At 29.9% G+C, this 27,435-nt stretch overlaps 2 protein-coding genes across 9 annotated transcripts in view; one reads left to right on the forward strand and one right to left on the reverse strand.

The window, feature by feature from the left end:
• The window catches only part of LOC142322375 (glycine dehydrogenase (decarboxylating), mitochondrial-like), a 61,027-nt gene that overhangs the window by 24,478 nt on the left and 9,114 nt on the right, over positions 1 to 27,435 (forward strand). For 5 of the 7 annotated variants that reach the window (XM_075361384.1, XM_075361382.1, XM_075361386.1 and 2 more), the window contains 11 exons: positions 2,558 to 2,754; positions 5,202 to 5,404; positions 6,292 to 6,431; positions 8,922 to 9,008; positions 10,112 to 10,186; positions 14,320 to 14,496; positions 18,184 to 18,368; positions 21,426 to 21,627; positions 24,211 to 24,327; positions 25,712 to 25,857; positions 26,050 to 26,191. In XM_075361384.1, the coding sequence (XP_075217499.1) occupies positions 2,558 to 2,754; positions 5,202 to 5,404; positions 6,292 to 6,431; positions 8,922 to 9,008; positions 10,112 to 10,186; positions 14,320 to 14,496; positions 18,184 to 18,368; positions 21,426 to 21,627; positions 24,211 to 24,327; positions 25,712 to 25,857; positions 26,050 to 26,191 (1,671 nt within the window). The remainder of the gene's footprint in view (positions 1 to 2,557; positions 2,755 to 5,201; positions 5,405 to 6,291; positions 6,432 to 8,921; positions 9,009 to 10,111; positions 10,187 to 14,319; positions 14,497 to 18,183; positions 18,369 to 21,425; positions 21,628 to 24,210; positions 24,328 to 25,711; positions 25,858 to 26,049; positions 26,192 to 27,435) is intronic. The other 2 variants (XM_075361383.1, XM_075361389.1) reach the window with 2 other exon arrangements.
• The window catches only part of LOC142322376 (presenilins-associated rhomboid-like protein, mitochondrial), a 33,324-nt gene continuing 30,794 nt past the window's right edge, over positions 24,906 to 27,435 (reverse strand). Inside the window, exon 7 of one of the 2 annotated variants that reach the window (XR_012755830.1) lies at positions 24,906 to 25,140. The gene's annotated coding sequence lies outside the window, so the exon portion shown is untranslated. The remainder of the gene's footprint in view (positions 25,141 to 27,435) is intronic. The other variant, XM_075361391.1, reaches the window with a different exon arrangement.

Here is a 27,435-nt window from a genome sequence, read left to right on the forward strand (position 1 = left end):
GATATGCGTAGTACATAATTTACAAATGCTTTATCATACTTTTTACTGAACAGTTATTGTGCAAATAAAACTTTCTCTCGTAGTATTCTGAAAAAAAAATGTCTAACTAGGGAAGAGTATCACTGAGCAGGCAGTCTAAGGAATTGATGAAAAATGTGATCGGTTATGACCGAGGAAGCAAGGAATGGGATATGTCTGATAAATACAAAAAAGTCTTAGAATTTGTTTCAAAAGTCACAAAAGTGTTAGAAAAGAATAGCGATGTGAAAAAAACAAGGCAACTCATCTTAATTTAGTTAAAACTTAACTTATCAAAAAAAGGAATTTTTGTAGATTATTTTTAAAAGGAGCTATTAGACAGATGGTTCTCAGGTTTTACAGAACTGAAGGATGAATTCCTATACTTTGGTAGTGTTTTTGAAACTTAAGAAGAAAAAATTACTTTCAATTAGAAAAGACAACTTAATCAAAATTTTAAGATTTGAAGGATTTAAGTGGCAAAAATGTAAACAGGTTGGTTCTTGTAGAAGAGTATCACATACAGCAGGTGTCTGCAACATGGTGCCTGCAGGTGCCATGGCGCTCTCGATGGGATTTTTATATACCCTCACTATATTACACACCTACTAAGCCCAGTAACTGTATCGGTGTCTTGTGTATGTAAGACAATATATTGTACAAGGTCAGTGTCAGAAAATAGCAATTAAGGTCATACTTGCTACTTAGCACGTAGGAATATTCTCGCTTCTGATAAATTTGGTAGTATGTTACCGTTACCGTATTCTGATACTATGTATTTTAAGTGTTATTGATTATATTTTATTATTTACGCTTTATTAGTAACCATATCACGCAAGATAGAAACGCTTTTCACTATCAAATACGTATCATACTGGTTAAACAAATTTTATAAATAACCCATCATGAATAATTGTAAAAGAAAAAGAATTTATTCTCTTAATATTGACTGGGAAGAACAATTTTGTTTTATTGACTTTAAAGGCAAATGTATCTCTTATTGTGTAATAATAGTGTGGCACCCCTGATAACTTGTCATGTTCCCCCCCCAATAACTTTTGAATTTATTTTGTGCCCTTATTGACAAAAAGGTTGCCGACCTCTGACGTACAGTAAAAAACATTCTACTTCTTTTACAGATTCAGAAATTTAGGGAAGAAAGTTGTCCACTTATCTACACTAACAAAACTTGTATTCACAGCCGCCATACTCAGTATAAGTTGATCGTATAAAGTAAGCAGTTTGGAAGAAATTAAATTTCTTTATTAAAAAAAATAGATTTGAAATACTTCATGCAGGAGGTATGTAACCTTACCCTGCTGCAATCACCGTACATAGCAGACAATGAATCATTAGTTTGCTAGTGAGTGACTAATGATGAAGACCTGACCCTTAGCCTTGGACCACTAGCTACACAGATTAGTACCCGGTTCTGGTCAAGGAAGAAGTAAAACAGATGCTATCATCCATGTAGTCGGGTTGAAACATTACCCAGGGATGCAATCTTCCTCCATGTCCTAAGCTCTAGTGGCCACCATTGCCTCCATAAGTTTAACTCCTGTTGGTTAACACAATGAATGTTTTAACAACACCAATCACTGGGGGCTAGCAACCACCTGGTACCAGAAATTTATCAGTTTTTATACACAGGTTAAAAGCTGAGTAGTATACTCAATTTCAGTCTCAAATGTAGGACTAGGCTTTAGGTAGATCCAGTATCATGTAAGACATACATCTATAACTCAATTATAACATAAAGTACATTACAGCTAGGCTTACTATATTTTTTTGGGTCCAACCCAGGACTTTTTTTGAAAATTAATGATCAAAAATGTTTAGAAAAGTTACTTCACACATGAAATCAACATAAACACATTGCCCCTGTTGTGTTGTCAAATAACTAAGTAAAAAGTTGTGGCAAGATCGGTAGCCACGCCTCTGTCAAAATCGATGTCAGCACTTGCTCCAAGGTCGGCTGAGAGATGCACGGTGGTCGTAAGAAACTGTTTAAAAACTTGATGTCAAACATACAGGTCTAAAATTAAAAAAACCCTCGCCAATCATATAATTCTCAAACCCCAGACATTACCCCTGACAGCACTAAAAAACCAGGACTGTCCTGGACGTATGGTAAACCTAATTACAGCAACATTGTTATTTACAGCTGTTCCATGTCAGCTCCAACCAAATTAGTTATAATGATGAAATATTTTGATTATACTGTTTTTCCTTCATTTTTTTTAGAATTAGCAAGTTAATGGAAACTTGATGAAATCTGAATTTCTGCTTATATGTTTTTCTGTAAAAACAATCGTTATTAGAAATTTTAAAAAAACTGCATTTACACTCCTGCAAGAGAATTCACAAATTTTTTTTGAAAATGGTGCTCTGTTATACTATTTGTCACCTATTATAATAACTCCAAAAACTTTAATTTAGTAAAATTCCCATTCTTAATTTTTATGAACTGCAATGTAAACTACTTAATTTTTTTAATTGTAAATGAAATTATTTACATATTATTATTATTATTTTATAGACACTAATGGTTTGTGCAACTGATCTTCTTGCACTATGTCTCATTCGTCCACCAAGTGAATTGGAATTTGACATCGTTGTCGGAAGTTCACAAAGATTTGGGGTACCATTAGGGTATGGTGGTCCACATGCTGGTTTTTTTGCTTCTCGTCAATCATTAGTACGTCTTATGCCTGGAAGAATGATTGGTATTACACGGTAATATAGTTTGTTATTCCTTTTATAAAAAATGAATTCGATTGAGATAAAAATAAATTATAAAATTTGTTATGTGCTATTTATTCAGTAACTATAGAGTAATACCAATTACAACTACTCATTGTTTTTGCGATTACAGAAAGAAATTACTTTTTGTAACATCTGATCCATGAACATTCAAATGAAAGACATAAATACTACTATGGCCGGACTAGACCGATTAATGCTTTAACATATAATGATTATACATAACATATAAACGATTAATGCAATTATCATATAAACAGCTTTTGGAATAAGATTTGAAGAATTAATTGATCATCCAAAAAATCTGTCTCATCCAATGCTTTTTGAAGCTTGCTTGTTAAAAAAATCTTTCTAGCTCCTGGTATCACTGACTATTGCATAGAATAAGTCGATCGTAGGGCTGTTATCTTCCTGCTTCAAAACCTGCAAGTTTTCTTCACATATGTGGGTTGTGATGTAATGAAGAAGGAAGATATGGAGGTAGTCTGTAGGGTAAACATTTGCCCAGGGGTTTATGGTTTTGAAAATAAGATCTTTTAGAAAAAGTTTTAGAGTGTATGTTGTTCAGAATGTATGACATGATGGCAATTAACTTTTGTTATGTACATTGCTTCGGTGACGTTTAGTAAAAATAATCATCAGTAAAATTGAATATTGTTTTAGGACTCCTAATCTACTACCATATAAAGAGGAAGAGGGTTTTTGCTTGTTTATGATAAACAAAAAAACTACTCAATCAATTGCAACCAAATTTTTACCTACGTTTCTTGGCATAAGTGAGAAGGTTTTGTAGTAGTGGAAATTTGCCAGTTGAAGCACAAAACTTAATGAACTGTGAACTTTGAGTCTGTATCACTGTGTGAGCTAGGTTTGAACTGAATGATCTGACTCAATCAAATGTATATTATAAAAATAATAGAATTAAATTTATGGTAAAAAAAATTAAAAAAATTCTGTTTAACAATAATGTGCTTCCCATGGGGCCTGTGTTTGAAGCTAGAGTGGTGAGGTACACAAGCACTTCATGGGAAGCTATAACAATCATCACCATCAACTGGTAACAAACACGTTGCCCCTGGGGCACTGGGGTGTTCTTAATATAATATCTCTACAAACAATTATCCAATTTTCAAAATTCAAATTAGGTGTTTGTTAGTAGGATAAAGGCCAACGTCTTCATACATCAGGTATACTACTCTAGATATAACAGATGCTTATTTGGAAATATTTATCTGTTTGTTTATTATCGCATCACGCAAGAACCAATCGACCGATTACTTTCAAATTTGCAGAATACATTCGTGTTATCCCAGGAAAGCTATTAAGCCATCGACAGGGACCTTGCTCCCTTGAAGGTTAAGCTAGTAAAAATATTCATTATTTCTTCGCCCCAAGGAGGATGAAGTTGTGAATTAAAAATATTCATTAAGGAAAAGATAGATTAATCCTTTTACTTCATTATTATATTTCTGCCAGCATAGCAAAGAAATAAGTTATGGATTTTTTGTGTCAAAGGTGTGTGCACTTTAGTTACCTTAGTTACTATTATTCTAACCCACCGGGTTGGTCTAGTGGTGAAGGCGTCTTCCCAAATCAGCTGATTTGGAAGTCGAGAGTTTAAGGATTCAAGTCCTAGTAAAGGCAGTTACTTTTATATGGATTGAATACTAGATTGTAGATACCGGTGTTCTTTGGTAGTTGGGTTTCAATTAATCACACATCTTTGGAATGGTCGATCTGAGACTGTACAAGACTACACTTCATTTATACTCATACATACCATCCTCATTCATCCTCTGAAGTAATAATACCTGAATAAGTCCTGGCTAAACAGGAAAAAAAGAAAGAAAAGCTACTATTATTCTATCTTTTGTAATTTAGTTTCTTTTTTAGGTTTGTGTAAAACCTTAATACTATAGTTATAATTTATCAATATTATTCTCACAACCATGAGGCTAACGTACAGCATGAGAGTCCAGAGATTGGAGCCCCCTGGTAGATGGGAATGGCGACCAAAGCAAGTTCTGGAGGTGAAGCAACCACTACTGGTCCCCCTGGAAAATTGGGAATGATGAGTAAAGTGAGCTCTGCAGCCATGGGGTAGGCCCCAGGAGGCCTCAAGGAGCCTCTGAGTTGGTCCCGGGATTTGCCTGAGCTGATATGAGTGCTGCTGAGTAGGTTCTGGATAGACAGGCCGTCTAGTAGATATATATATATACATGACAAATGAGTAAAAAATTTTCTCGTTAAGATTAAAAACATAATTTGTTTATGTTGCATTTGAAAAATATTATCTATATTTTTAAAAAATCTCATTTTTATAAAAATAGTAGAACACTAATTAAGTTATACGTTAGGAAAATATTTTCAAATATATTAATTTTTATTTTAATTATATTTTTATGGATATCATTTTATAGTGATGCTAATGGACATGATGCTTATCGTTTAGCCCTCCAGACTCGTGAACAACATATCAGAAGAGATAAAGCAACAAGTAACATTTGTACAGCACAAGCATTACTTGCAAATATGTCTGCTATGTTTGCTGTTTATCATGGACCTAAAGGATTAAAAGATATTGCCACAAAAGTTCATAATTTTGCATTATTACTTTCACAAGGTATATGTTAATTATTAATTAAGGTATATGTTTTTTATAAGATTTTATTACAAGTTAGGTTTCTTTTTTTGTCAAATTTTAAAAAGCCTTCTAAACTTTTACTACTCTTCAGGTTTACATTTTAAATACAACTATTCTTTGCATTTCTGATTTTAGTATTGTCATATTTTGTTGTTGAATAAAGCACAGTTAAAGTTTATGAAGCGAACTTAGGCGGAACAACTTGGATAGAAAAACTTGGATACAGAGCATATATAACACCTGATGAATGAATGTAAAACGTATAAGAATGCTAGTGATGAAGATGGTAAAAGGAACTATCGACAATTAAGAAATACTATAAACAGGAAGTGCAAATTAGTGAATGAAAAGTGGATTAAAGAAAAGTGTTCAGAAGTGGAAAGACAAATGATCATTGGTAAAATAGGTGGGGGCATACAGGAAAGTTAAGGAGAATTTTGTGATACATAAGTTAAAATCTAACAGTGTGTTAAATAAAGATGGTAAACAGATTTATAATATGAAAGAAAAGGCTGATGAGTGGGTGGAATATATTGAAGAGTTATACGGAGCAAATTTAACTGGTGTTATAGAGGAAGAAGAAGAAGTTGAAGAGGATTAAAAGGGAGATACAGTACTAAGATCTGAATTTAATAGAGCATTAAAGGATTTGATTGGCAGAAAGGTTCCTCGAATAGATGGGATACCTGTAGAAAATATATATATAAATACATTTTAAAGTAATAATTTAATTAAGTATGTTAGAAATGATACTGTATGCCTGATTTTGGACATCTCATAAAATTTTTGTTTTCCATAGAAAATTATTAGTAAGAATCCTTTAGATATTATTGACCTATTGATTTTTATTTGCACTGTTTTTTCAGGTTTAAAAGATTCAGGGAATATTATCTGTCATAAACATTTCTTTGATACACTGCATGTTAAACCATTAATGGATCTGAATGATATTCTTGAAAGAGCTTCATCAAAAAAAATTAATCTTCGATATTTCAATGACGGTTCTGTAAGTAAACTGTAACTCTAATTGTTTTTCATAGTTTATAACACACGGGTCGATGTAGTTTTATGTACTTATCCTACCTAATTCTTTTTGCTTTTGGTCTTAATATTTCAGATAAAACATGTCAACTCTGAATACACAAGCTTTTCAGATATGTAGAGATGTAGAAATAAACTAAGAACTCAATTAGGTTGATGAAGCATAAATTGCATCCCCTACATTCAATACAAATATCAACCGATTTCTCTTTCATCTCTTTTTTTAAGTTTCTGTTGACAATTGTTAATAATGTAAGTTTTACAATCTAAAAACTATATGTGTGGATCTAAAAGAAAAAACCTTTTAATAATTCCAGCATTTTGTAAAGCGGTTAAAATTCATTGGTTTGACTAAATTATGTTGGATTGGATAATTTGATAAGATATTTGTACTATGCAATTTTGTTTGATTTTTAATTTTTCATGGAAATTACCAAACGATTAATATTACACCTGCAAGTTTGAAACAAACTTCATTGTTTACTCACAAAAATTTTGTGACTAATTTGTCATTGTCATTAATAATAGTAAGTCATTTTTTTTAGTAAAAGTAATTCACTTTGCTTAAAGGAATAACTAATAATTTAATAATTTCCAAATATAATATTTTATAACTTTATATGTACAACATATTTATGTTGTTGGATTATGCTGTTGTTTTATTTATTTATTTTTTATTTTGACTTTATTACCATTTCCATTATATTCTACAATAAGTTTTGTTTATATACCAGCTCAAATATAATACTGAATTTTACTAAAAACAATCAGCAATTAGTAAAAATTTGGAAAAAAACTATTACAAATTTTAAAACTACGAGTAATGAAATAAAACATCCAAATAATGATTTTTATAATTTGTTTAATTTAAATTGTTTGAAAATTATTGATGTACAATATATTTGACATTCTAAGAAAAGTTCTATGAGTTTAAGGTACCACCCAAGAAAACAATTTGTAAACAATATTACTTGTAGGCTGAATTATTAAGAGAGCTAGTCTGAGCATGTGCACTTCTTACTACTTACACATCTACATGTTTGTAAATGTTTACAAAAAAATAATACTTACAAATTATTGTAGAATAATGCAGTTCTAAGATGCAAAACCAATCCATTTTAGGTAGATTTCTTAGAAATCTACTTGTTGTAACGAATACCATGATTCAATTTCCAGAAAATGTCATTATTTGTATATATATATATATATATATATATATATTTCACTTTCTTGTGGACACGATAACTGCCATAATCTTGTGCCAGTCACTTTCAAATTGACACAAAGTATAATGACCCAAAATTTTGGTCGAGCTCCTAAATGGGTAAAATCAAACCATGGGGGGAAGCTTTTTCAAAAAAACAAAATATCTCTGTAACTTTCTTATTAAGTAAAATATCAAATTAATTTAAAGTTCCTACTATTCTTTGGATAAGGGCCTAAACCTTATCTAAGTAAAGTTTTTTGATATCACCAACCATTGGCCCAGGCGGTGGGAAGATTCGAAGACAAAAAAAAATCATACCTCCCTTAGTAGATACAGTATCAAATCGGTTGAAAGTGGTCTTCAGTCCTCTAAACATTACTTAAAATATTTGTCTGAAACAATGACCAACCCTTATGACAAGGGATGACCAAAATTTTGCTGGAATTGTAAGATGACGAGGGGGGCTTGTCATATGCTAAACATGTGAAACCTTTTTCACGTGCAACCATTGTCATATTGAGTAAATTTGTAGTTTTTCTTAACTTTAAGGTGGAAATCGTTTTTATCTCTTACTTAGCTCCGGTGAAATATACCTCCACCTTTCAGCATGTCGAAAGGAATTTTTCATAACCGACTCAGCGTAATCTTGAGAGATTTTTGATATGTTTATTTCAGTTGTTAATAGTTATGAAGTACGTATAACTTATTTATTTTTTCCTATCGATATAAATTTGATAGAATACAGAAAAAAATTAGTTTTTATTTAAAAGTGATCTAATCGCATTGCTGCAAGCCTTGTAGCAATATGTTTAATCTGCTCAGAAGACCAGTTTTCTCATTATGTAATTAAGATGTAAAAGCTGTAAAAATATACCTTTCAAATAGTGTTGGTGGTTTTCAGTAAGGTTTATAAATACAGATGGTTAATGGCTAAATGCAGATGGTGGGAATAAGTTAATAATGAGTTAATGAAGAAGTTGATGAATGACATATCATGAACTGGTTTGAACCGTCAAGAGTATTTACATTATAAATGGTTAAATGTGTTTGTCTCCTACCATAGCAGTTCATAATATTAATAATAATAATCAAATTTTATATCAATTTTGCCATAATACTGATCATCTTAAAATATATTTTTTGATATATTGTTTATATAACTTTTTAAATAAAAAGTTTATCCTATAAAAGTTTTGTTTTATTTTGAGTTAATATTCCTTAAAATGACTTTTTATCTGTGTTTTTTAGGTTGGTATTTCACTTGATGAAACTGTATCGCATGATGATGTAAGCGATTTGCTTTGGATCTTTGGATGTGAAACATCGTTAGAAGAGGTATAGTATATATTTTTAAACTACATAAACAATATTTGAATTCATTTACTATTATTTTGAAAAAGTGTAAATTTTAATGTAATTTCATAAACATTTTAGTACATTTTATGAATATTTTTTAATGCATTAATCTATAATTCTTATGTTCACACTGAAATTGTTAATGAGTTAACACTTTCAGCCGTACATCTTGCTCTAGTAATATGTTAAAGTAAATATGAATGACAAATTTAGTTCTAAAACTGTGTCAGTGACCATATTTCTTTCTTTCCAGCCAGGAGGGCTGGCTTTACCATTAGTTTGGCTTGTTGTGCAATCCCTTCATAGAAAACAAGAGTCCTTGACTAATTCTTCAGGCAAGGTCTTACTGATACCAATCTGTAGGTGGTAGCATAGTACATAGATGGAACCAGGGCAGCTGACCGTAATACTTACCTAAGTTCCTAAGTAAGAAGGATAAGGATAACAAAAGGGTAGGGAACAGGCAAGGAACAATCAACCGATTGGTCCTGATTTGGTTAGTTTACTGTCTTCTCAGGAATGATAGTTTCTTTTTTTACTATTATAATAAAAATCTTGCAGTAGGGGGCTGCATATGTTGAGAATTTTAAGTGAAGGGGATTTACACAAAATCAGATAGCAAATACGATTGTCATTTTGTGTACGGTGTGTGTGCATATGTTAGTACTGTTTAAGATATAAATAAATATTGTTACAAGAAATGTCAAGCAATTTACTTCTTTGTTTCCTTGCTCTACCTTCAATTAATGCTTTTTCCTTCTGGTATACTCTGATCATCCTCTCTATTCCGTACTCTACCCATTAAATAATAATCTATTCAAAAGCATTCAAAATCGTGTTTTATGAAACATAAATAATGTTCAGACATTGTATAGATAATGTTATGTTTTACTTGTTAAATCTTTGTAGGGTTGTATTTTTAAATAGGTGTTCCAATTTTTTGTTTCTTTTATATAGAAAGAGAGATTGTAAGATTTGTAGATTGTTACCTAACCCAAAATTTAGTTATTTAACACCTATCTAAATAATTTTTTTCATGACTGAACACTAGGAATTGTAATAAATATTTAAAAATTTTTCAGTATTTGGAACCTCCTAAAAAGAATCCATTCCTCACAAAAGCACTATTTCCTCTTCATGCCTGGACCACAAAAAATGTAAGATTTTATTTATTTTTATTTGTTAACAGGAAAATAAACTGATTATTGATATAACTTATGTCTGAAATTTTTTCAAATCACCAGAAAAATTATATACAATTAACCTAATTCTTGTAGGGATTAGAATCTTATAATTTTTAAGAAAACCTTTTTTTTAGAAAATTTCTTTTATTATTCATTAGTGTTATTTTAGAGAAATAAGGGGACATTCATTATGAAAGTACATTTTTAAAATTTTAATATGCTCTAAAGAAATTAGAATAGGAAATTTTAAAAAACTTGATTTTTTAACATAAAGGTTGAAATATTCAAAATTAATAAAATATGTAAATTACTTTAATTAGGTTTCTTAAAAATGTAGTGAAATCCATAGAAGAAATTGGTTACAAAAAAGTAAAAACTGATTGTTGTAATTTCAAACATTATATAATAAGAACATATAATAAACAAGAACTTACTGATCCCTGTCTTTAACCAAATGTGATACACTCCTATTTTGTGGAGCCACATGATCTGACAAATATGTGCTATTAAGTAAACATCAAAATCCTTTTGTAACATATTTTTTATTTAATTGTAGGAATTGTTTATATTAAATAGCGTGTAAATAAAACTATACAAAGTATTCTAAAAAGTTAAAAATATCTTTGAAAATAATTTATTAGGTGTAACAGAGAAGAATCTTTAAAACACAAAGTCTGGTTATATTAAACATATAACCATAAACAAGAAGTAAGATAAACAGTTTCATTTCTAATTATCAAATAAAATTATAATCTAGGTGAAATTAATAAAAAAAAAATTTAATTGCAGTTAAATAAACTATTTTAAAATTCATCTCGTAAATATTACATAATGTTATGAATGATTTGAATAGTATAGTGTACTGCCTAGAAAATCAGGTATATAAAGGAACATATTTACCAACAATATAGGCTATAAGAAAAACTAAAGATTTCTTTCTATAAAGGTTCAGTGTAATTAAAGAAACACATCTGTAACTGAGTAGAGCTGCCCTGGAATTACACCAATCATTCATATTAAACAACATTTTTCTAATTTCCATTTGTTTTTTTTTTTTTTACAAAGATATAGTTATTATGCCATACTCTATGTGCTTAGTAAAGGATGTTTTTTTATCTTGTATGTAAAAAGAATTTTCCTTTTATTTCTTGATACCTGAAGTTTTTTCTGAATATCAGATCATTTTGGTAAAATGCCTCGTTCTTTAAGACAAGTCAGATCAAAGATTAGATACATGCTAAATACAATAAACAGTTTCAATTTTCAAAAGTTCAGTTTCAAAAGAAGCCATAATAAGAAAGGGAGTCCGACAAGGATGTTCTCTATCTCCGTTACTTTTTAATCTTTACATGGAACTAGCAGTTAATGAGGTTAAAGAACAATTTAGATTCGGAGTAACAGTACAAGGTGAAAAGATAAAGATGCTACGATTTGCTGATGATATAGTAATTCTAGCCGAGAATAAAAAGGATTTAGAAGAAACAATGAACGGCATAGATGAAGTCCTACGCAAGAACTATCGCATGAAAATAAACAAGAACAAAACAAAAGTAATGAAATGTAGTAGAAATAACAAAGATGGACCGCTGAATGTGAAAATAGGAGGAGAAAAGATTATGGAGGTAGAAGAATTTTGTTATTTGGGAAGTAGAATTACTAAAGATGGACGAAGCAGGAGTGACATAAAATGCCGAATAGCACAAGCTAAACGAGCCTTCAGTAAGAAATATAAGTTGTTTACATCAAAAATTAATTTAAATGTCAGGAAAAGATTTTTGAAAGTGTATGTTTGGAGTGTCGCTTTATATGGAAGTGAAACTTGGACAATCGGAGTATCTGAGAAGAAAAGGTTAGAAGCTTTTGAAATGTGTTGCTATAGGAGAATGTTAAAAATCAGATGGGTGGATAAAGTGACAAATGAGGAGGTATTGCGGCAAATAGATGAAGAAAGAAGCATTTGGAAAAATATAGTTAAAAGAAGAGACAGACTTATAGGCCACATACTAAGGCATCCTGGAATAGTCGCTTTAATTTTGGAAGGACAGGTAGAAGGGAAAAATTGTGTAGGCAGGCCACGTTTGGAATATGGAAAACAAATTGTTAGGGATGTAGGATGTAGAGGGTATACTGAAATGAAACGACTAGCACTAGATAGGGAATCTTGGAGAGCTGCATCAAACCAGTCAAATGACTGAAGACAAAAAAAAAAAAGTTTCAATTTGAAACCAAACTCTTTGTATATGGTGTGTGTGTGTTTTGGTGAAATCTGTTCAAAAAGTATCATACCTATCTTTTTCTTGAAAATTACTTGAATGTGATCAGTAAAGTTTGGTAAAAGTGCAGGACTATGTTCCACGTGTATTTTTTGTAATTGCATAGAGGATGTCATTTGTTATTCAGCAGCTATTGCATGCATGAGTTTTGCAGGGCTTGTTGCAATTTTATTTTGTGAATAATGATGATATACACTAAACATTATTATATCAAGTTCTGCCAAAAGCTTAGTGAAACACAAAGAAAAACGATTAAGAAGATTAAGCAGAGTTTTGGGAGTGAAGCTACAGGGGTAATAAATATTACAGAATGGAATAATAATTTTCAAAATAGTGACACTTCAGTTGAGAGTGAACAACACACCAATAGGATATTAACAAGCCGAACTCCAAATATCATTAACAATATATGCAATTTGACATGGAAAATCATCTGCTGACTAAGAAATTACAAAGGACATTGGGATTAGTGATGAGTTCACCTGATTTTAAAGGATGAATTGAGCTTGTAGACACAGACCATGAAATTTGTGCCAAAGTTGCTTTACTTGAGCAGAAAAAGATTTGTTTTGATGTTGCATAGTAGTATACCAATGTGATCCTAAATCTCTTAAGACCATGTTGTCGATGAATCTTGGGTATATGGATATAACCCAGAAACGAAAGCTCAGTTGACAGTTATCAGGATTTCCATGCACACTGGAAAACCTGGAATTTGAAAAATCTTTAAGTTCTGGAAATTTCTTGGAATTTGAGCTTATTTGTCATAAAATATTTATTACTGATGTAGAAATTTTGCAAAATTTTACTTATTTTTCCATACTATTATTTTAACCAAGTTCATTTTTTAGTAGAATATATTCTGAAAATAAGGGAGGTTGAAAGATATCTAATTTTATTATTTCTATCATTAGTTTTATTATCTTTGTCAATCAAAAAAAAAAAATTATGACAAATAAAAAAAGTATGAGTTTCATAAAATACCTTGAAATTTTTATCTATGTCTCCACATACAACAAACAATTTTTCCACATTCACTAAATGTGTTTCACTGACTTTATTAAATTTAAGTTTCACTGACTCTACTAAATTGAAGTTGTAGAAAAAAATTGATGATCAATATCATTGATGCTTTTTTTATGCTTAACAGATGTTGTGTAGGATTTTGAGTGTAATTTTTTAGCTGTTACTGATCTTTTTAATGCCTAAATAAATCACCATCATTTCCAAGGCCAAAGAAAGCAAGACAAATGAAAATGAAGCTGACTGTTTTTTTTTAATTTCCTCAGAGTTGTGCAACCCAAGTATGCCCCAGAATTCTAAACTATCAAGAAACAGAACTCTCTAAAGGATCTCCATTACCTTTGTCATGCAGTTTGGTGCAAGAGATTGGATCTATGGAAATTACATAAATGTCAGTTGCATCATAACACACACGCCTATTTGTCACATGTAATCCAGAACTTCAAATACAGAAAGTATTTATTCTGTATAGTCAAATACAGAAATCCTCAGTTCACTAGAACCTAAGACATTTTTTTGAAATTACTACTCACCAGATATGGCTCCTTGTAATTTCTGGTAACTTCAAATGCTTCTGAAAGTGTTCTGATATCACAGCTGGGAGATATAATGATGAATGTGATAGCACAACTTGTAGAAATATCAAAAGAGATGTACAAAAAATATTTTCAGTATTATGATAAGAGGCTATTTTGTAGGAAACAAAGATTTATAGCCACTTGGTCAATGGTCAGACAGATTTTGAACAAACCTTGTATTTATGTTTTATTTTATAAAGTTTAGTAATAATTATTAATTTTCTGTTTTTAGATTGCTGAAAACAGTGATATATTAAGCAACAGTATTTTGAAGACAGAATTCAAAAGAATGTCACAGTTTATGACTCATCCTATTTTTAACACTTATCATTCTGAAACAAGAATTGTAAGATATATGAAGTCACTAGAAAACAAAGATATTTCTTTAGTTCATTCTATGATTCCACTGGTTTGTATTTTCTGATTTGTTTAAATAAACTTAGAATAGTTAAAAAATTGTTCTATGCAGTTAGGCTCTAGGAAGTGTTTTTTTCATTTTTTCCAGGAATAAAAATATTAACCCACCGGCTTGGTCTAGTGGTGAACGCGTATTCCCAAATCGGCTGATTTGTAAGTCGAGAGTTCGAGCAAACTCGAGAGCCCTAGTAATGTCAGTTATTTTTACACGGATTTGAATAATAGATTGTGGATACCAGTGTTCTTTGGTGGTTGGTTTCAATTAACCACTCATCTCAGGAATAGTTGAACTGAGATTGTACAAGACTACACTTCATTTACCCTCATACATATCATCCTCATTCATCCTCTGAAGTATTATCTGAAAGGTAATTACCGGAAGAAAAGAAAGGAATAAAAATTTAAAAAAAGTGAACAGAATTAAAATAAAGTTTAGTGCTGTCTCTAACATTATTTTTATCCTCTGTTCAAGATTTTATCTATGTTGGGTCATCTGAAATACTTCTAATTTTTGTCCTGCACTATCTTTCACCTGCTGCTGCACATTTGCAGTGTTCTTTTTTGCAAGTTCTTACATCTTCCACTGCTATCATAAACCATCTTATTGCTCTAACTGTACTTCTCATTGCTTACAGTCTCATTTTTACTCCATCCTTTTTCTCTTCTCTACTATACTTCTCTTAAACTGATTTGGCAACCTCTGCATTACTTTTCTTTTCATTATTCAATATCAATTACTTTTATTATATTTCATTCTAGCCCTGCTAAATGAACCTGTTAGGTTTTCACAATATTTTGTATTTCCTCTAGATTATCATAATTGATTTGGCTGTTATTTTCTGCTTTTCCTAGCATTGTTATTCTACCCGTTCGTATTTGGCAAATATCAAAGTATCGCCATTCTCAAAACTACTTTTAGCAATCACTTAATGCCAAAAGTAGTTTTTAGAATGGAGGTACTCCATAACGCATCGACTACAAATGTTAGAGTGACAGTGCTAGAAAGGGCAAAAAACAATATTCAAATTGACCTGTCAGGTTCATTTTACCTTGTATTTTTTCCGCATAAAAGGACTAATTCTAGCTGAGATTTGTCACCAATAATTAGTGATTACAGTACGGTAAAGATATTACGAGTAGACAAAGCATGGAAGATCAGTTCATTTAAAGAAAGAACAATGGATGTTAATGATGAACAAAATTCACTGATGAGCTAATAAAGACAATTTCAGTGATAGACATTCAGTAATTAATCGGTATACTTCTTGAGCAGGGCTTGGTAGAATTAAGAACTGTTCTTTATTAGATCTCGACTAAAATTGTAGGCTATTAGAAATATTATGTAGAGTGTACCCAAAAATTTTGCTGACATTTATCTACAAGTTTTTTGTTTTTGTTTTTTTTTTGCTACGGAAAACAAAGAAAGCTTTCTAAACTTTATAGTAATAGCAGATGAAACAAAGACTATTTTACCTATAAATAAACTATTTAAACATCTTGGCAATTTGACACTTCCTGGCAATTTTTAAACAAATATATTAGGAAATTTGATAAATGTTACAGCTTACAATGAACTAAATAATTTTGATGTATGATTAACATGTAGTAAGGAATTTTGGTTTAAGGTTAGCCTCAAATTCCATACTCTTATTTACTATACAAAGTTGTTGGAGACCATCAAGTGAGAAATTTTAGACAATTCCTCTAATAGATGTAATCTTATACAAATAACTGTATGTATATACGTGACATAATCTTAGTGGCAAGGTGCAAAAATGAGATATCCAGTCTAAAAAATATTAGGAAGATTAACAGTATATTATGAAAAACAAATCACTTAGATTCAAATCCTGGGAACACCTCATTTTGACCTACATTTTTGTAACAGAGAACACGTCTTAATATAAGTAGATAAATGACATTCAAACACCAAAGTATATGGGTGTTATGATGGACTTGACCCTATTTGTTATGCATCATTGTCTAAGTTCAAGGTTAATTAGTGGAAAAAATTGAATTATTTGTTAAATTAACAGAGGGGAAGTATAATCAGAAGTCCTTTGCTTGATGACCTTAGTGCTTTGTTTTGCAGCAGGTGGTTATCCAACATCCAAACAGCAAGTATCTGCATATATCATGCATTTGTTTGGTACTGAATAAATACATTTGAATAGTTAGTAGGTGCTTGAGATTGATACAAATTCAGAAAAAATTATTTTTTGGTCAGGGTAGCACTTCTATACTTCAATTACCAATTACAGAATTACTAGCAAAGAATAAGATGAGAGATTTAAGACTTGCATTCTACAATCATTTCATTTCTACCTCTCCTTGTTGGCCTAAGAGTGATTTTTTTCTTTGAATGAATATCATTCATCGGATCAATGAGGCTCATGGTTCTGAAAGGCTTATCGTATTGAGGCTCTCATGTTGTTATATGGAGAAACTGTTCTGTAGGGTTTGAACTGATAGTTGTAGGGTTATGAATGGATAATGGTACCTTTTATAAAACTCTTCTTTTTTACCTATTACTATTCCTCGGGCAGTAGTGGGCTCCAAGAGAAAATCAGAGTGAATTCCTCCCTGTATTTCTTCTGCCATCTTTGTGTGGATAATTCTGACCGACATCTTTGACATCAAAGCTGTTGGTCTGTAGCATAGTTATCATGATGCAAAGTTCTCTCGGGCATGCTTTACTGTGCTGCAAGAACTGGACACTTGAAAACCATGTGTTCTGCGATATCCTCTCTTCTGCAATAATTACACTTGGCTGAGGGATTCAATGCTTGTGTAAACAAGTATGCTTTAAAGTAACTGACCGATCAGGAACTGAGTTAAATAGTACCCCCAGTTTTCCATGCTTTGTGGTCCAGCCATCTCCGTAGATCCAGTATTAGTCTCTATGTCTATCTTTTTTTCTTTTTTATTTGCTTCCAGGACTGTCGTTAGATATTGATGTCCAGCTATCTTTTTTGTCAACTTATCCTATACCATAAACAATGTCTGGACAGCATTAATTAACTAAGAGCAGACAATTCTGAATGCAGAAACAAATATGGTAGAGTGTGATTAAATCTTAAAAGGATGCTGAAGAAGATTACTGTACTACCTGAATGAACAAATGAAAGACTTCTTTGACTGAAGCATAGGTCTGATAGAATAATTTCAAATCCTGACAGCAATTTTCCATGCTCTCAGTTTACATATGCTCTGCTTGAATAGTTCCATGTCACATTATTCAGAGATAAGAAATGGTTTTCAGTATGGATGGGATGGAAAAGTAATTTTGTTGAGTGTATATTTGAACTTGATTTAATAAAATTGTTAAATAGTAGTAATATGCTACTCTCCTCCTAAGAAAAAGTCTTTGATCTCCAGAGGGATTATGGGTGGAATGGGCATCTGTTGTACTTTCCTAAGCTTGTGGGTACCAATTTTTTAGTGTTTTATTTTCTTTTTATCTCTTCCTGGGTAAATTCCTATTTATTATCACTCCTTTTTATCATTGATCTTTCCATGTTCTGTGAGTTTAGGACAGGTCCACTTAAGTCTAATATAAAAAAGGTACAGTTCTAAAATTACTCCCCTTCATGTGATTCATGGATTTAACAAAGATGTCGACTTGTGTTTTAAATGCATGATTTATGTTAATAAAAGCATTTTTTAATCTTTTATACAGGGTTCATGCACAATGAAACTGAATAGTACTACTGAAATGATGCCTTGCAGTTTTAAGGAATTTACTGATTTACATCCATTTGTACCAAAAGAACAAGCTCAAGGTTATCAGCTTATGTTTACTGAATTAGAAAAGGATCTTTGTGAAATAACTGGCTATGATAAAATATCCTTTCAACCTAACAGGTAAAATTTCTGTGTATAAATTAAGATTAAGACCAGTTTTCTCAGATTAGAATGCCTTGAATGTTCAATATGCAAATCATTGTTTTTAGTCTTTTATTTTAATTTCAAATTAATTAATTTGTTAATTAATTCATATGTATTTTTCCTCTATACTTACTCTTATGTATTCATATAGATTATTACATTAAAAAATTAATAAATTTAATAATTTAATCTAATAGACCTAATAAATAAAATCTATTTTACTAAAATAAAGCAAATCTAAAAACATAATTACTGAAATGTTTAAAACTAAAAAAAATCTGACAACACAGGTTTCTGATACACGACTTACACTTACAGTAAAATTTAAAATATTTATTATTTTATTTAAATATAATATTTTTTTCATTTATTTAATTCAATGATTCTAACTAAAGTGCGCACGCAAAACGTATTTAATTTGCGCGGGTGTGGCGATACTAGCAGCGACGGTCGACACTAACTAAACTAATGTTATTTCACAACTTACATAGAGCAAATTTTGTTTGTACTGTCGGCAGACTGGTGTAGCCAAAAGGCTTAACACACCGGTTGTACGAACAGATGAAGTTCGGTGCTGATTTTAAATAATTAAAGTCATAAGTTGATGTTATTGTCAAATTCCATATTATATTTGAAAATACTTATGTATGAATAAATTAAATGTTTAATATACTTGAAATATTAAATGAATTATTTATATATTATTAAATGTTTATTGTAATTGAATTATGAACTGGAACTGCTATTTAATGCAATTATACAAGAATAATGCGATTGCCATTTGTAGGCGCCTGGAACTGAACAAGAGTGATGACTGAAGAATGAATAATGACCACAAGAATGACGATGGACTTGCTTAAATAATGTTGCTGGATCCGCTGCTTTGTCAGGAGGAGTGCATTCGAAAGGAGCCGAGTAATGTATAAGGAACTACTGAATTGTCAGCAGCCAAGTGCGTATGAAAGAAGCCGAGTGCTCTGTAAATATTCGAATGAATCTGACCGAAGCCGAAGATATTTAAATTTAAAAATCCTATTAAATACATTAAAGCTCCAACATTTAAACGATAATAACAAAATATGAATTTGTAAAGAATATTTAAAAATTAAAGTAACCTAAGTCTGAATACAAGGTACCGAGTCAACCGGGCGATCAAGTTCCGAGACCCGGCCAGATGAAGTTACTTTTTTACACTTAAATATTATTCATTTATTTAATTCTACCACTCACCTGTGACATCACAACATTGCAGACGACTACAATAGTGATGCTGCAAAAAATTTTTTTTCCAAATATTATTTTTAATTGTTAACAAATGTGTTAGAAAAATATGACCTTAATTAGGTGAAGTCTCGAGGTACTGATGATGATCTTGTTCTGCAGCATCACCTCTTGACCGTTTAAGTTGAAATTTTGACCAAGTTTTGGTCAAAATCGATCCAGTAGTACTGGAGATATAATGGTGATTTGGTGATTTAGAGGCCAACACCAAACACACAAAAATTAACGTCTGAAAAATTTCTATCTGGTTTTTAGGTTCCTTAGGTATCAAAATGTTAAGATCCAGTGAAAACTGCATATGCCCAAATTGGACTGATTACAGTACTTTACTTTCTAGAACTACAGCTCTGCTATAGCACTTTCTAGACAGGAAAGTAAAAGATAAAGGACTAAATGTTTTTTAGGGAAATTTTTTAATCCTAATTTATTTTAATATAATTTTGGAATATTTAGCAGTTATTTTTATCTAAAAAATAATTGACTATTATTTATAATAATTGAATATTATTATGTATGTGTTGTTCATTTTTATTTAAGAAAACAAACACTAAACCATATTCAGGGTTGAATCTGATTATTTCCTTGCAAATTAAACCAGATGCAATGAAGAAATACTCTGAATAAAAGGAGCAGTATTGCTCTTTTGATAGTAGGATAAAATATTCAGAAATAACATTTTTAAGCAAGGATTCCAATGTTCAAAGATGTTTTGAGAGTTTTAGAAGCATACAATATGCTTTTCTGTTGGATGTAGTGTTCAGTGCGTAGGACAGTGCTGTAATGTAGAAGTTTTATGTTGTAGTGTTATATTTGAGTTGTCAAATCTCAAATTCTTTTTAGTATTACTTGTAGGATAAATGTGTTACAGTTTATTGGAAAAAAGGAATATTAAGAAATAATTTTAACTGTTATTTTATTAGTTTTATAAAATTTGACAACTTTGTGAATTGAATGCTTCAGTATTTGTGTAACTCTTTTTTTTTTTCAAAGTATTACTTTTAATTCTATTGGTCTCCAATTACCTTTGAATATTTTTCATCAAAATTAATTTATTTCCTTTTCAAATTAAATATTGTACTCATATGGTAGATGAGAACTTCATTACAATCCTGCACTTTACAACATGATATTGTCTTTGACAAATGAGACTTGACATATATCTCTTATTACTTTCCTTTGTCAAATATCTTGTATCATCATTGACAATACACAAACTGTATTTTTAATTAAAGTTTTTGAAATAATCTGAATAATTCTATTCTAATAGTAGGTTCAGGTAAAATTTTGGATGAAAGAGCAGAAAACTGAATTTTTTAATTTTTAAGAAAAGTTTTATTAACATTTTTTGTTGTTTGTAAAATCAATAATCTTTGAAATATTTGCAAAAAGATCTCATTTTACCTCCGTTTACTGCTCACTCTTTCAACTTCTTTTGAACTACATATTGATTAGGAGTCTGCAGAGAATCTTAATAACCTCTAAATTCTTAATAAATATTAAAACTATACTTTTAAAAGAGAAAAGTCAATTTCTCCTAATTATTTCCGTACAATCTCTTTTTGGTCTATTTTTAATGTACTATAATGAATTAGGCAATGTTTAAAATTTCCCTTTTGTCACAAACAGAGAAAGAAAGCCTTATTTAATTTTTACCACACCTATGATGTTGTTTTTAATTTTAAAGGTCAAATGAATTATTTTAGTTTTCAAAGTATATTTAGATATATTTTGTTTTATAATTTTTGTTTACAGTGGTGCCCAGGGTGAATATGCTGGTCTTAGAGCTATTCAGACATATCATGCATCACTTGGTGAAACTCAGCGTGATGTCTGTTTAATACCAGTTTCAGCTCACGGTACAAATCCTGCGTCTGCACAAATGGCTGGCATGACTGTTGAACCCATATCTGTTTCCAAAGATGGCAGTATTGAAATAGAACAATTAAAAGAAAAGGTTATATTTTTATTTATGTTATATCATTGTTACTTTAAATCATTGCCAGGTCCCTCATTCCTAATCTATTATTTTCAGAAGATTAATTTTTAATGGTGATCAATTTCATAACTGAAATAATTTTAAATTTATTTTATAAACTTTAGCCCCCTATGAACATAAAAACAGTTCTTGTGTGTGTGTGTGTGTGTTGGCTAGGAGAGAAGAATACTCATCCCCTTCTATGTTATTCCTGAAATCTTCTCTCCTTTTGTCTGTTCTTTTGAGAAACTGTTTTTTGTCTGTGGTACTTCTATTACAAAATGAGACTTCCTGGTTTCCCTCTGGATAACAGATTTATTAAGTAGAAAAAACCTGCAGCTAAAATTCTAAAAAAAAATATTTGTGTGGAAATTGTTTCAATTTTTAATCTTTTAATTCCTTGTCCCCAAAAAATGGTTACTTAAACATATACACAGCATGTAAATAACAAAAATACCTCCTGCAACATAGGGAAGAAATCCTCATTTAAAATTTAAAAGAGTACAGGTTTACTTTTTATCCTATTTAGAACAGTACATCTTGAGTGAGTAAATGGTAGAAATTCTATTTTTTTTTGTTGAGATGAATAGCCTGTGTTGGTAAATATTTTAAATGAAGAAATAGAAGATATTGTGAAACAGAGGATTTCAACCATGTACATTGTTAAGAATGCAAATACATTAACGAAGCCTTCAATATTCATTAGCTTATATGTCAAATAATGAATATTATTGAATTTGTTAATACAAGTAATGCCATTCATGTGGCACTTGTATAAATAATATAACTGACAAAAATTGAGGTAATGGGCATAAATCAAAATAAATTAAGCCATTACAGCAAAAGCCTTATTTCTTTTAGTTTTATGTGGAATGTAAAGATAATATCGAATAAAATACACCTTAGAAAAATTATTAGTAGACATAACTTTAATTATACTTACAGTATGTAGATAGCACTCACTTCAATGAATTATTCATTCACCTACCTATGAAAATTGTGGTACAATATCATTTTTTATTATGTTGCTGATATCTTGAGAAAAGGTTACTTGATTTGAATAAACGAGATACCGAAATAAAATTTAGTCTCTTTTTTGAAGATTTTACTTGCTAATTATGGCTATGTTGTTACATAATGCGATTTAGTCAGCTTCTCAAAATTCTACTATATGAAAGTGTCATTAAAATGACATGCTCACTATTTATGATTTGCTCATTCCCCAGTTCTAGAGTTACGTGGATAAATTTATGCTTAGAATGATCCTTAAATCAATAATACCATTGATAAAAGGATCATTTAGCTTGGCCCATTGTTTCTTGAATTTTAAGCAAACATCATATAAAAAAATTTTAACACTTACTGTTGTTTGCTGCTTTGGTCTGCTGTACTGTTTCATATTATGCATAAATTGTAGATATATTGTCTCATTTGTAAGCTAATTTGTCATATAATTTCTTTTTAGAATGTAGTATAATGATGATAAATGTGTCGTAAATGAGTTCATTAGTTTCATCATTAATTAGTACACTAATAAAATGGTTTTTTACAAGCCTGCCGAACTGTGAATGTGTCCAAACACAAGACATATTTTCTAGCAATGTAATCTCTTTGGAGATTTCACTGTACTCAAAAAATCTTAAAGAAAGCACTCTTTTTTGAATTACGTTTGATTCACTCATCACAGTTTGATGAATATTATCACATTTTTGGATTGCTTCTCTTTTAATGCAATTTATAAATGTGGAGATAACATTTTTAAAATAACATCACTGGGTGATTTGGATGATGAAATGATGTATTTCATAACTCTTTTCTTTTTAAAAAATCTCAGCTAATTTAAGAATGGATATTTTCTTGCAACAGAAACACCTATTTCATGAAATTCAGAACTAAGGTAATGAATTTAAGGAATCAATTTCTTTTCATCTGTTTATAAAATCTAGAAGCAGCAGAATTTAGGATGCCCAAGGAACACCGCTATCACTTTCAGGTCTCCACAAATGTTTCTAATACTGAATCATTACCGACACAAGTTTCATATTTTCTTATGACTTCTTCATATGAGCTAAAGAAATTGAGAGGATACTATTTCGAACATGAAGAAGGACTGTTTTCAAACTAGGCTTTGAGGAGTCTGTAAAAAGACGTCATTGATCAGAATGGCGCATATGTTCAAAAGCTTCAAGTAAAAATTCCACATCATTACAGTAAACTTTCTTGACAGCCTTTATATATAAAAGAATAATTCTTTATATTAAAGAAAATACTTGAATTTTTTTTTTTATTCTACTTCAATATTTTGTCTAGGTGATGACAAACAATATAATCTAACGTAGTATTTATATAATTTAAATGGAAGGTATTTTAAATATTTATTTGTTACAGTTATGCAAAGATTAATATGAGTATTGTATGTATACACAAATATGAATGTGTAAATATATTTCCTAAACAACATTTTTTGATAAAACTAATTGATTTTCTAGAACTCTATTAACAATAATATTTTTTTAATTTTGAATAATCTAATTATTTTACAATTTTTCTTTTCATTTACAGCTGGAAAAATTTAACAAACGAGTTTCCTGTATTATGATCACATATCCATCTACATTTGGTGTGTTTGAAGATAATGTAGCTGAAATTTGTGAAATGGTTCATAATTTCGGAGGACAGGTTAGGTTTTATATATATCATTTAATTAAAAGACTTACCGTTTACAAACTTTATCGAGTTGAGAATTAGATGTATAGAAAATTAAAGATATGTATAAAGGACATTAATTGTGAACACATAAAACAAATACATCTATTTATGCATAGTAATAAAGTTTTTATTAAATGGATAACTGGTTTTTGTCGGTCAGCATGAAGAAACAATATTTTTGTTTTTATGTGTTTTAAACAGATTAAAAATGCTTATTTTTTAAAAAATATATTGATTTTTCTCCAAATGATTTTTTTTTAGGGCTATTATGTGAAACTTATTGCCATTTAATGCTGCAGATGGTACTACAATTAACAAATCCATATTGAAGCGGTTAGGACACAATTCTTAGAAGGCTGAGCTTTACTCAATAATACTATAACCATTGGGCTAAATTTTGGCTATCAGATAGGAAACAGAGTCATAGTTCCAGTACATCTACATAGTTGGTCCAAAGGTTATAGCATCTTAACTAGGAGCTCAGACCTTCACCTAATGGACCATTAATGAAAAGGATAAGGAAAAGGATGGTTTAAAGAAACCCACTTACATATAATAAAATAATAATTTGCAAATATACTGGTAGTTCAGTTTACCATAAATAATTCTGTTTATAGTACAGTCATATTCTAGGTGTAGACCTTATATTTAACGGTACAGTTGTTTTGCTGAGCAGTACTATGAAACAATAATGTTTGTTATTCTCTGCCAGATGGCCAAGATTATCAGCAGTTTTATTTTAATTTTTCTTTCTTTCACACCTTTTATTCACCCCATTGTTAACTGAAATTATGAAAGTAGTTATATACACAGTCATGTTAAAATAGATAATTCAGTTTAAAAATTAATCTAAACATTTTACAAAGTAAATTTATTAAGAAGTACTAAAATAGTAGTTTTTGTAATGGCACATTGAAATTGTTTACCAGAAAAAAATGTTAACACTTAAACAGTAGATAAATAAAAACTTTGTTCTTAAATATGCTTAAACAATAATTTGTTGCATAACCTCTTAATGAAATTTGAAATCACTTTACCTGGAAAAATAGCCAAAAAATTGGTACATTTTATGTTTAATTTGTACAAGTTTTATTCAAATAATTGAAACTCTCAATAATAATACAAAAAAGAACAAGGTTTAATATAATATAAAACTTAATTTATTCCACTGAGTGGTTTTTAAGATATATTTCTTTATAAACAACCTTTTTCTTTTGCAGTAATATATTAGGAAAGTATTTTCACATGCTGTTAAATGCAGGTTTTATTATAAGATATTATGATATTAGCCACTTCCTGATTCTATTTTATTGAATAATTTGTCTAATTAAATATTTACTGATCTGTTTTATAGGTATATCTAGATGGAGCTAATATGAATGCACAGGTAGGTCTTTGTAGACCAGGCGATTATGGATCGGATGTATCTCATCTTAATTTGCATAAAACATTTTGTATACCTCATGGTGGAGGAGGTCCTGGTATGGGACCTATTGCAGTGTAAGTGATTGAAATTGTAATTTACTAACAAATATGATTGTAATAGTGGGTTAGTAACTAAAATTTAATTCACTGTAGAATACATACTCATACCAATGCATGTAGTGCAGTAATAGTCCATGCATTACACAGATTTATTAAATATTTTAATTTTATTTTTATTTTATGCAATTTTTTTTTTTTTTTTTTTAGTAAAGCTCATTTAGCCCCATTTCTACCCAATCATCCTGTTATTGATTTAACTGGGGAAGAGAAATCACAAAGTTTTGGTGCAGTAAGTGCTGCACCTTTCGGCTCATCTGCAATTTTACCAATATCATGGGCTTACATTAAGGTAATCAATTATTCATACTGTTAAATATATTATATATATATATACATAAAGAATTTAATAAAATAAATAAATTAACTTTAAAGTAATATAAAAATATTACTTTTATATTCATTTAAATTAAAACCAACACAACATAAATTTTTCAAAAAGATTAACTAATTATATATGACTGCTTTAAAACAAAACATTAAAAAAGTAAAATAATTAATAATAAATCTAATTTTAATACTTATATAGGTAAACACCTGCTTTATAGTACAATGTGGAAAGAAAAAAATTCTATACAGAAATGAGAAATGGAAATTAAAAAAGCCCAATATTTTCAAAAACAATTAAAATTTTATAAATAATATAATTAAAAAAATCTAATTATGCTGATCACATTAGGGAAAATAGACAAATTTTCAAATATAGAAAACATGCAAACATTGATAACAAAATCTAAATCTGTTACTCTCCAAAAAATGTACATCACAAAATTATAATTGTTGTCAGGAGTATGAAACCTCATCATTTATATATGATCTATATATTAAAAAGAAAAAACAGCTAACCACATTTAAAATAAGCAGATAATTTTCTTCAGTTCAGAGGCAATTTGTATCTTACTCAAGATGCTTTATGTCTATCTACCTACATACATAATTTACCTTATGCGCTTTAATCTCTATTCATATTTTTACTTTGAACTATTTTGCTATTACGGCTGTGTATGAATGTATCTTTTCAATAGAAGTATTTGAAAAATACAATATGTAATTTCTTTGAAGTTTCATTTACGAATTTAAAGACGTTTTCAAATGGAATATTCCTTTTGTTAATTATATTTTCCAATTCAAAGAAAATAATAAACTTGAAGCTCTTTGTACCTGATTGTAATATATTAATTATTAAATGGAAAAAATCAGACAAATTTTTAAATTAAAAAAAAAACATGTCTTTTTTGTTTTTACTTCATTCATAGTAATAATAATAATTCCCTGTTCAGAGTTGAAAGAGAGACAGTAACAATTCCTGTCTTTTTTATGGTGGAGACATATGTAAAGCACTAGAGGTATAAAGGCACCCATAAGAGTTGTTTTCTCTGAAAATAATGATAACTGTACACCAAGTTCATGTGGTAAACAGAGTGAAGGAGTCATTTGTAGGGTTGAATATCGGTAGCAGTTTGATGGGCTTAGTGTATCGATATGCCTTATTTATTTGGCTTGAAGAGAAGGCAGTGGAAAATCACTTCATTCCTC

This window comes from Lycorma delicatula, chromosome 3, assembly GCF_047948215.1.
Source record: "Lycorma delicatula isolate Av1 chromosome 3, ASM4794821v1, whole genome shotgun sequence".
In the NCBI taxonomy this organism is placed as follows: Eukaryota; Metazoa; Arthropoda; class Insecta; order Hemiptera; family Fulgoridae; genus Lycorma; species Lycorma delicatula.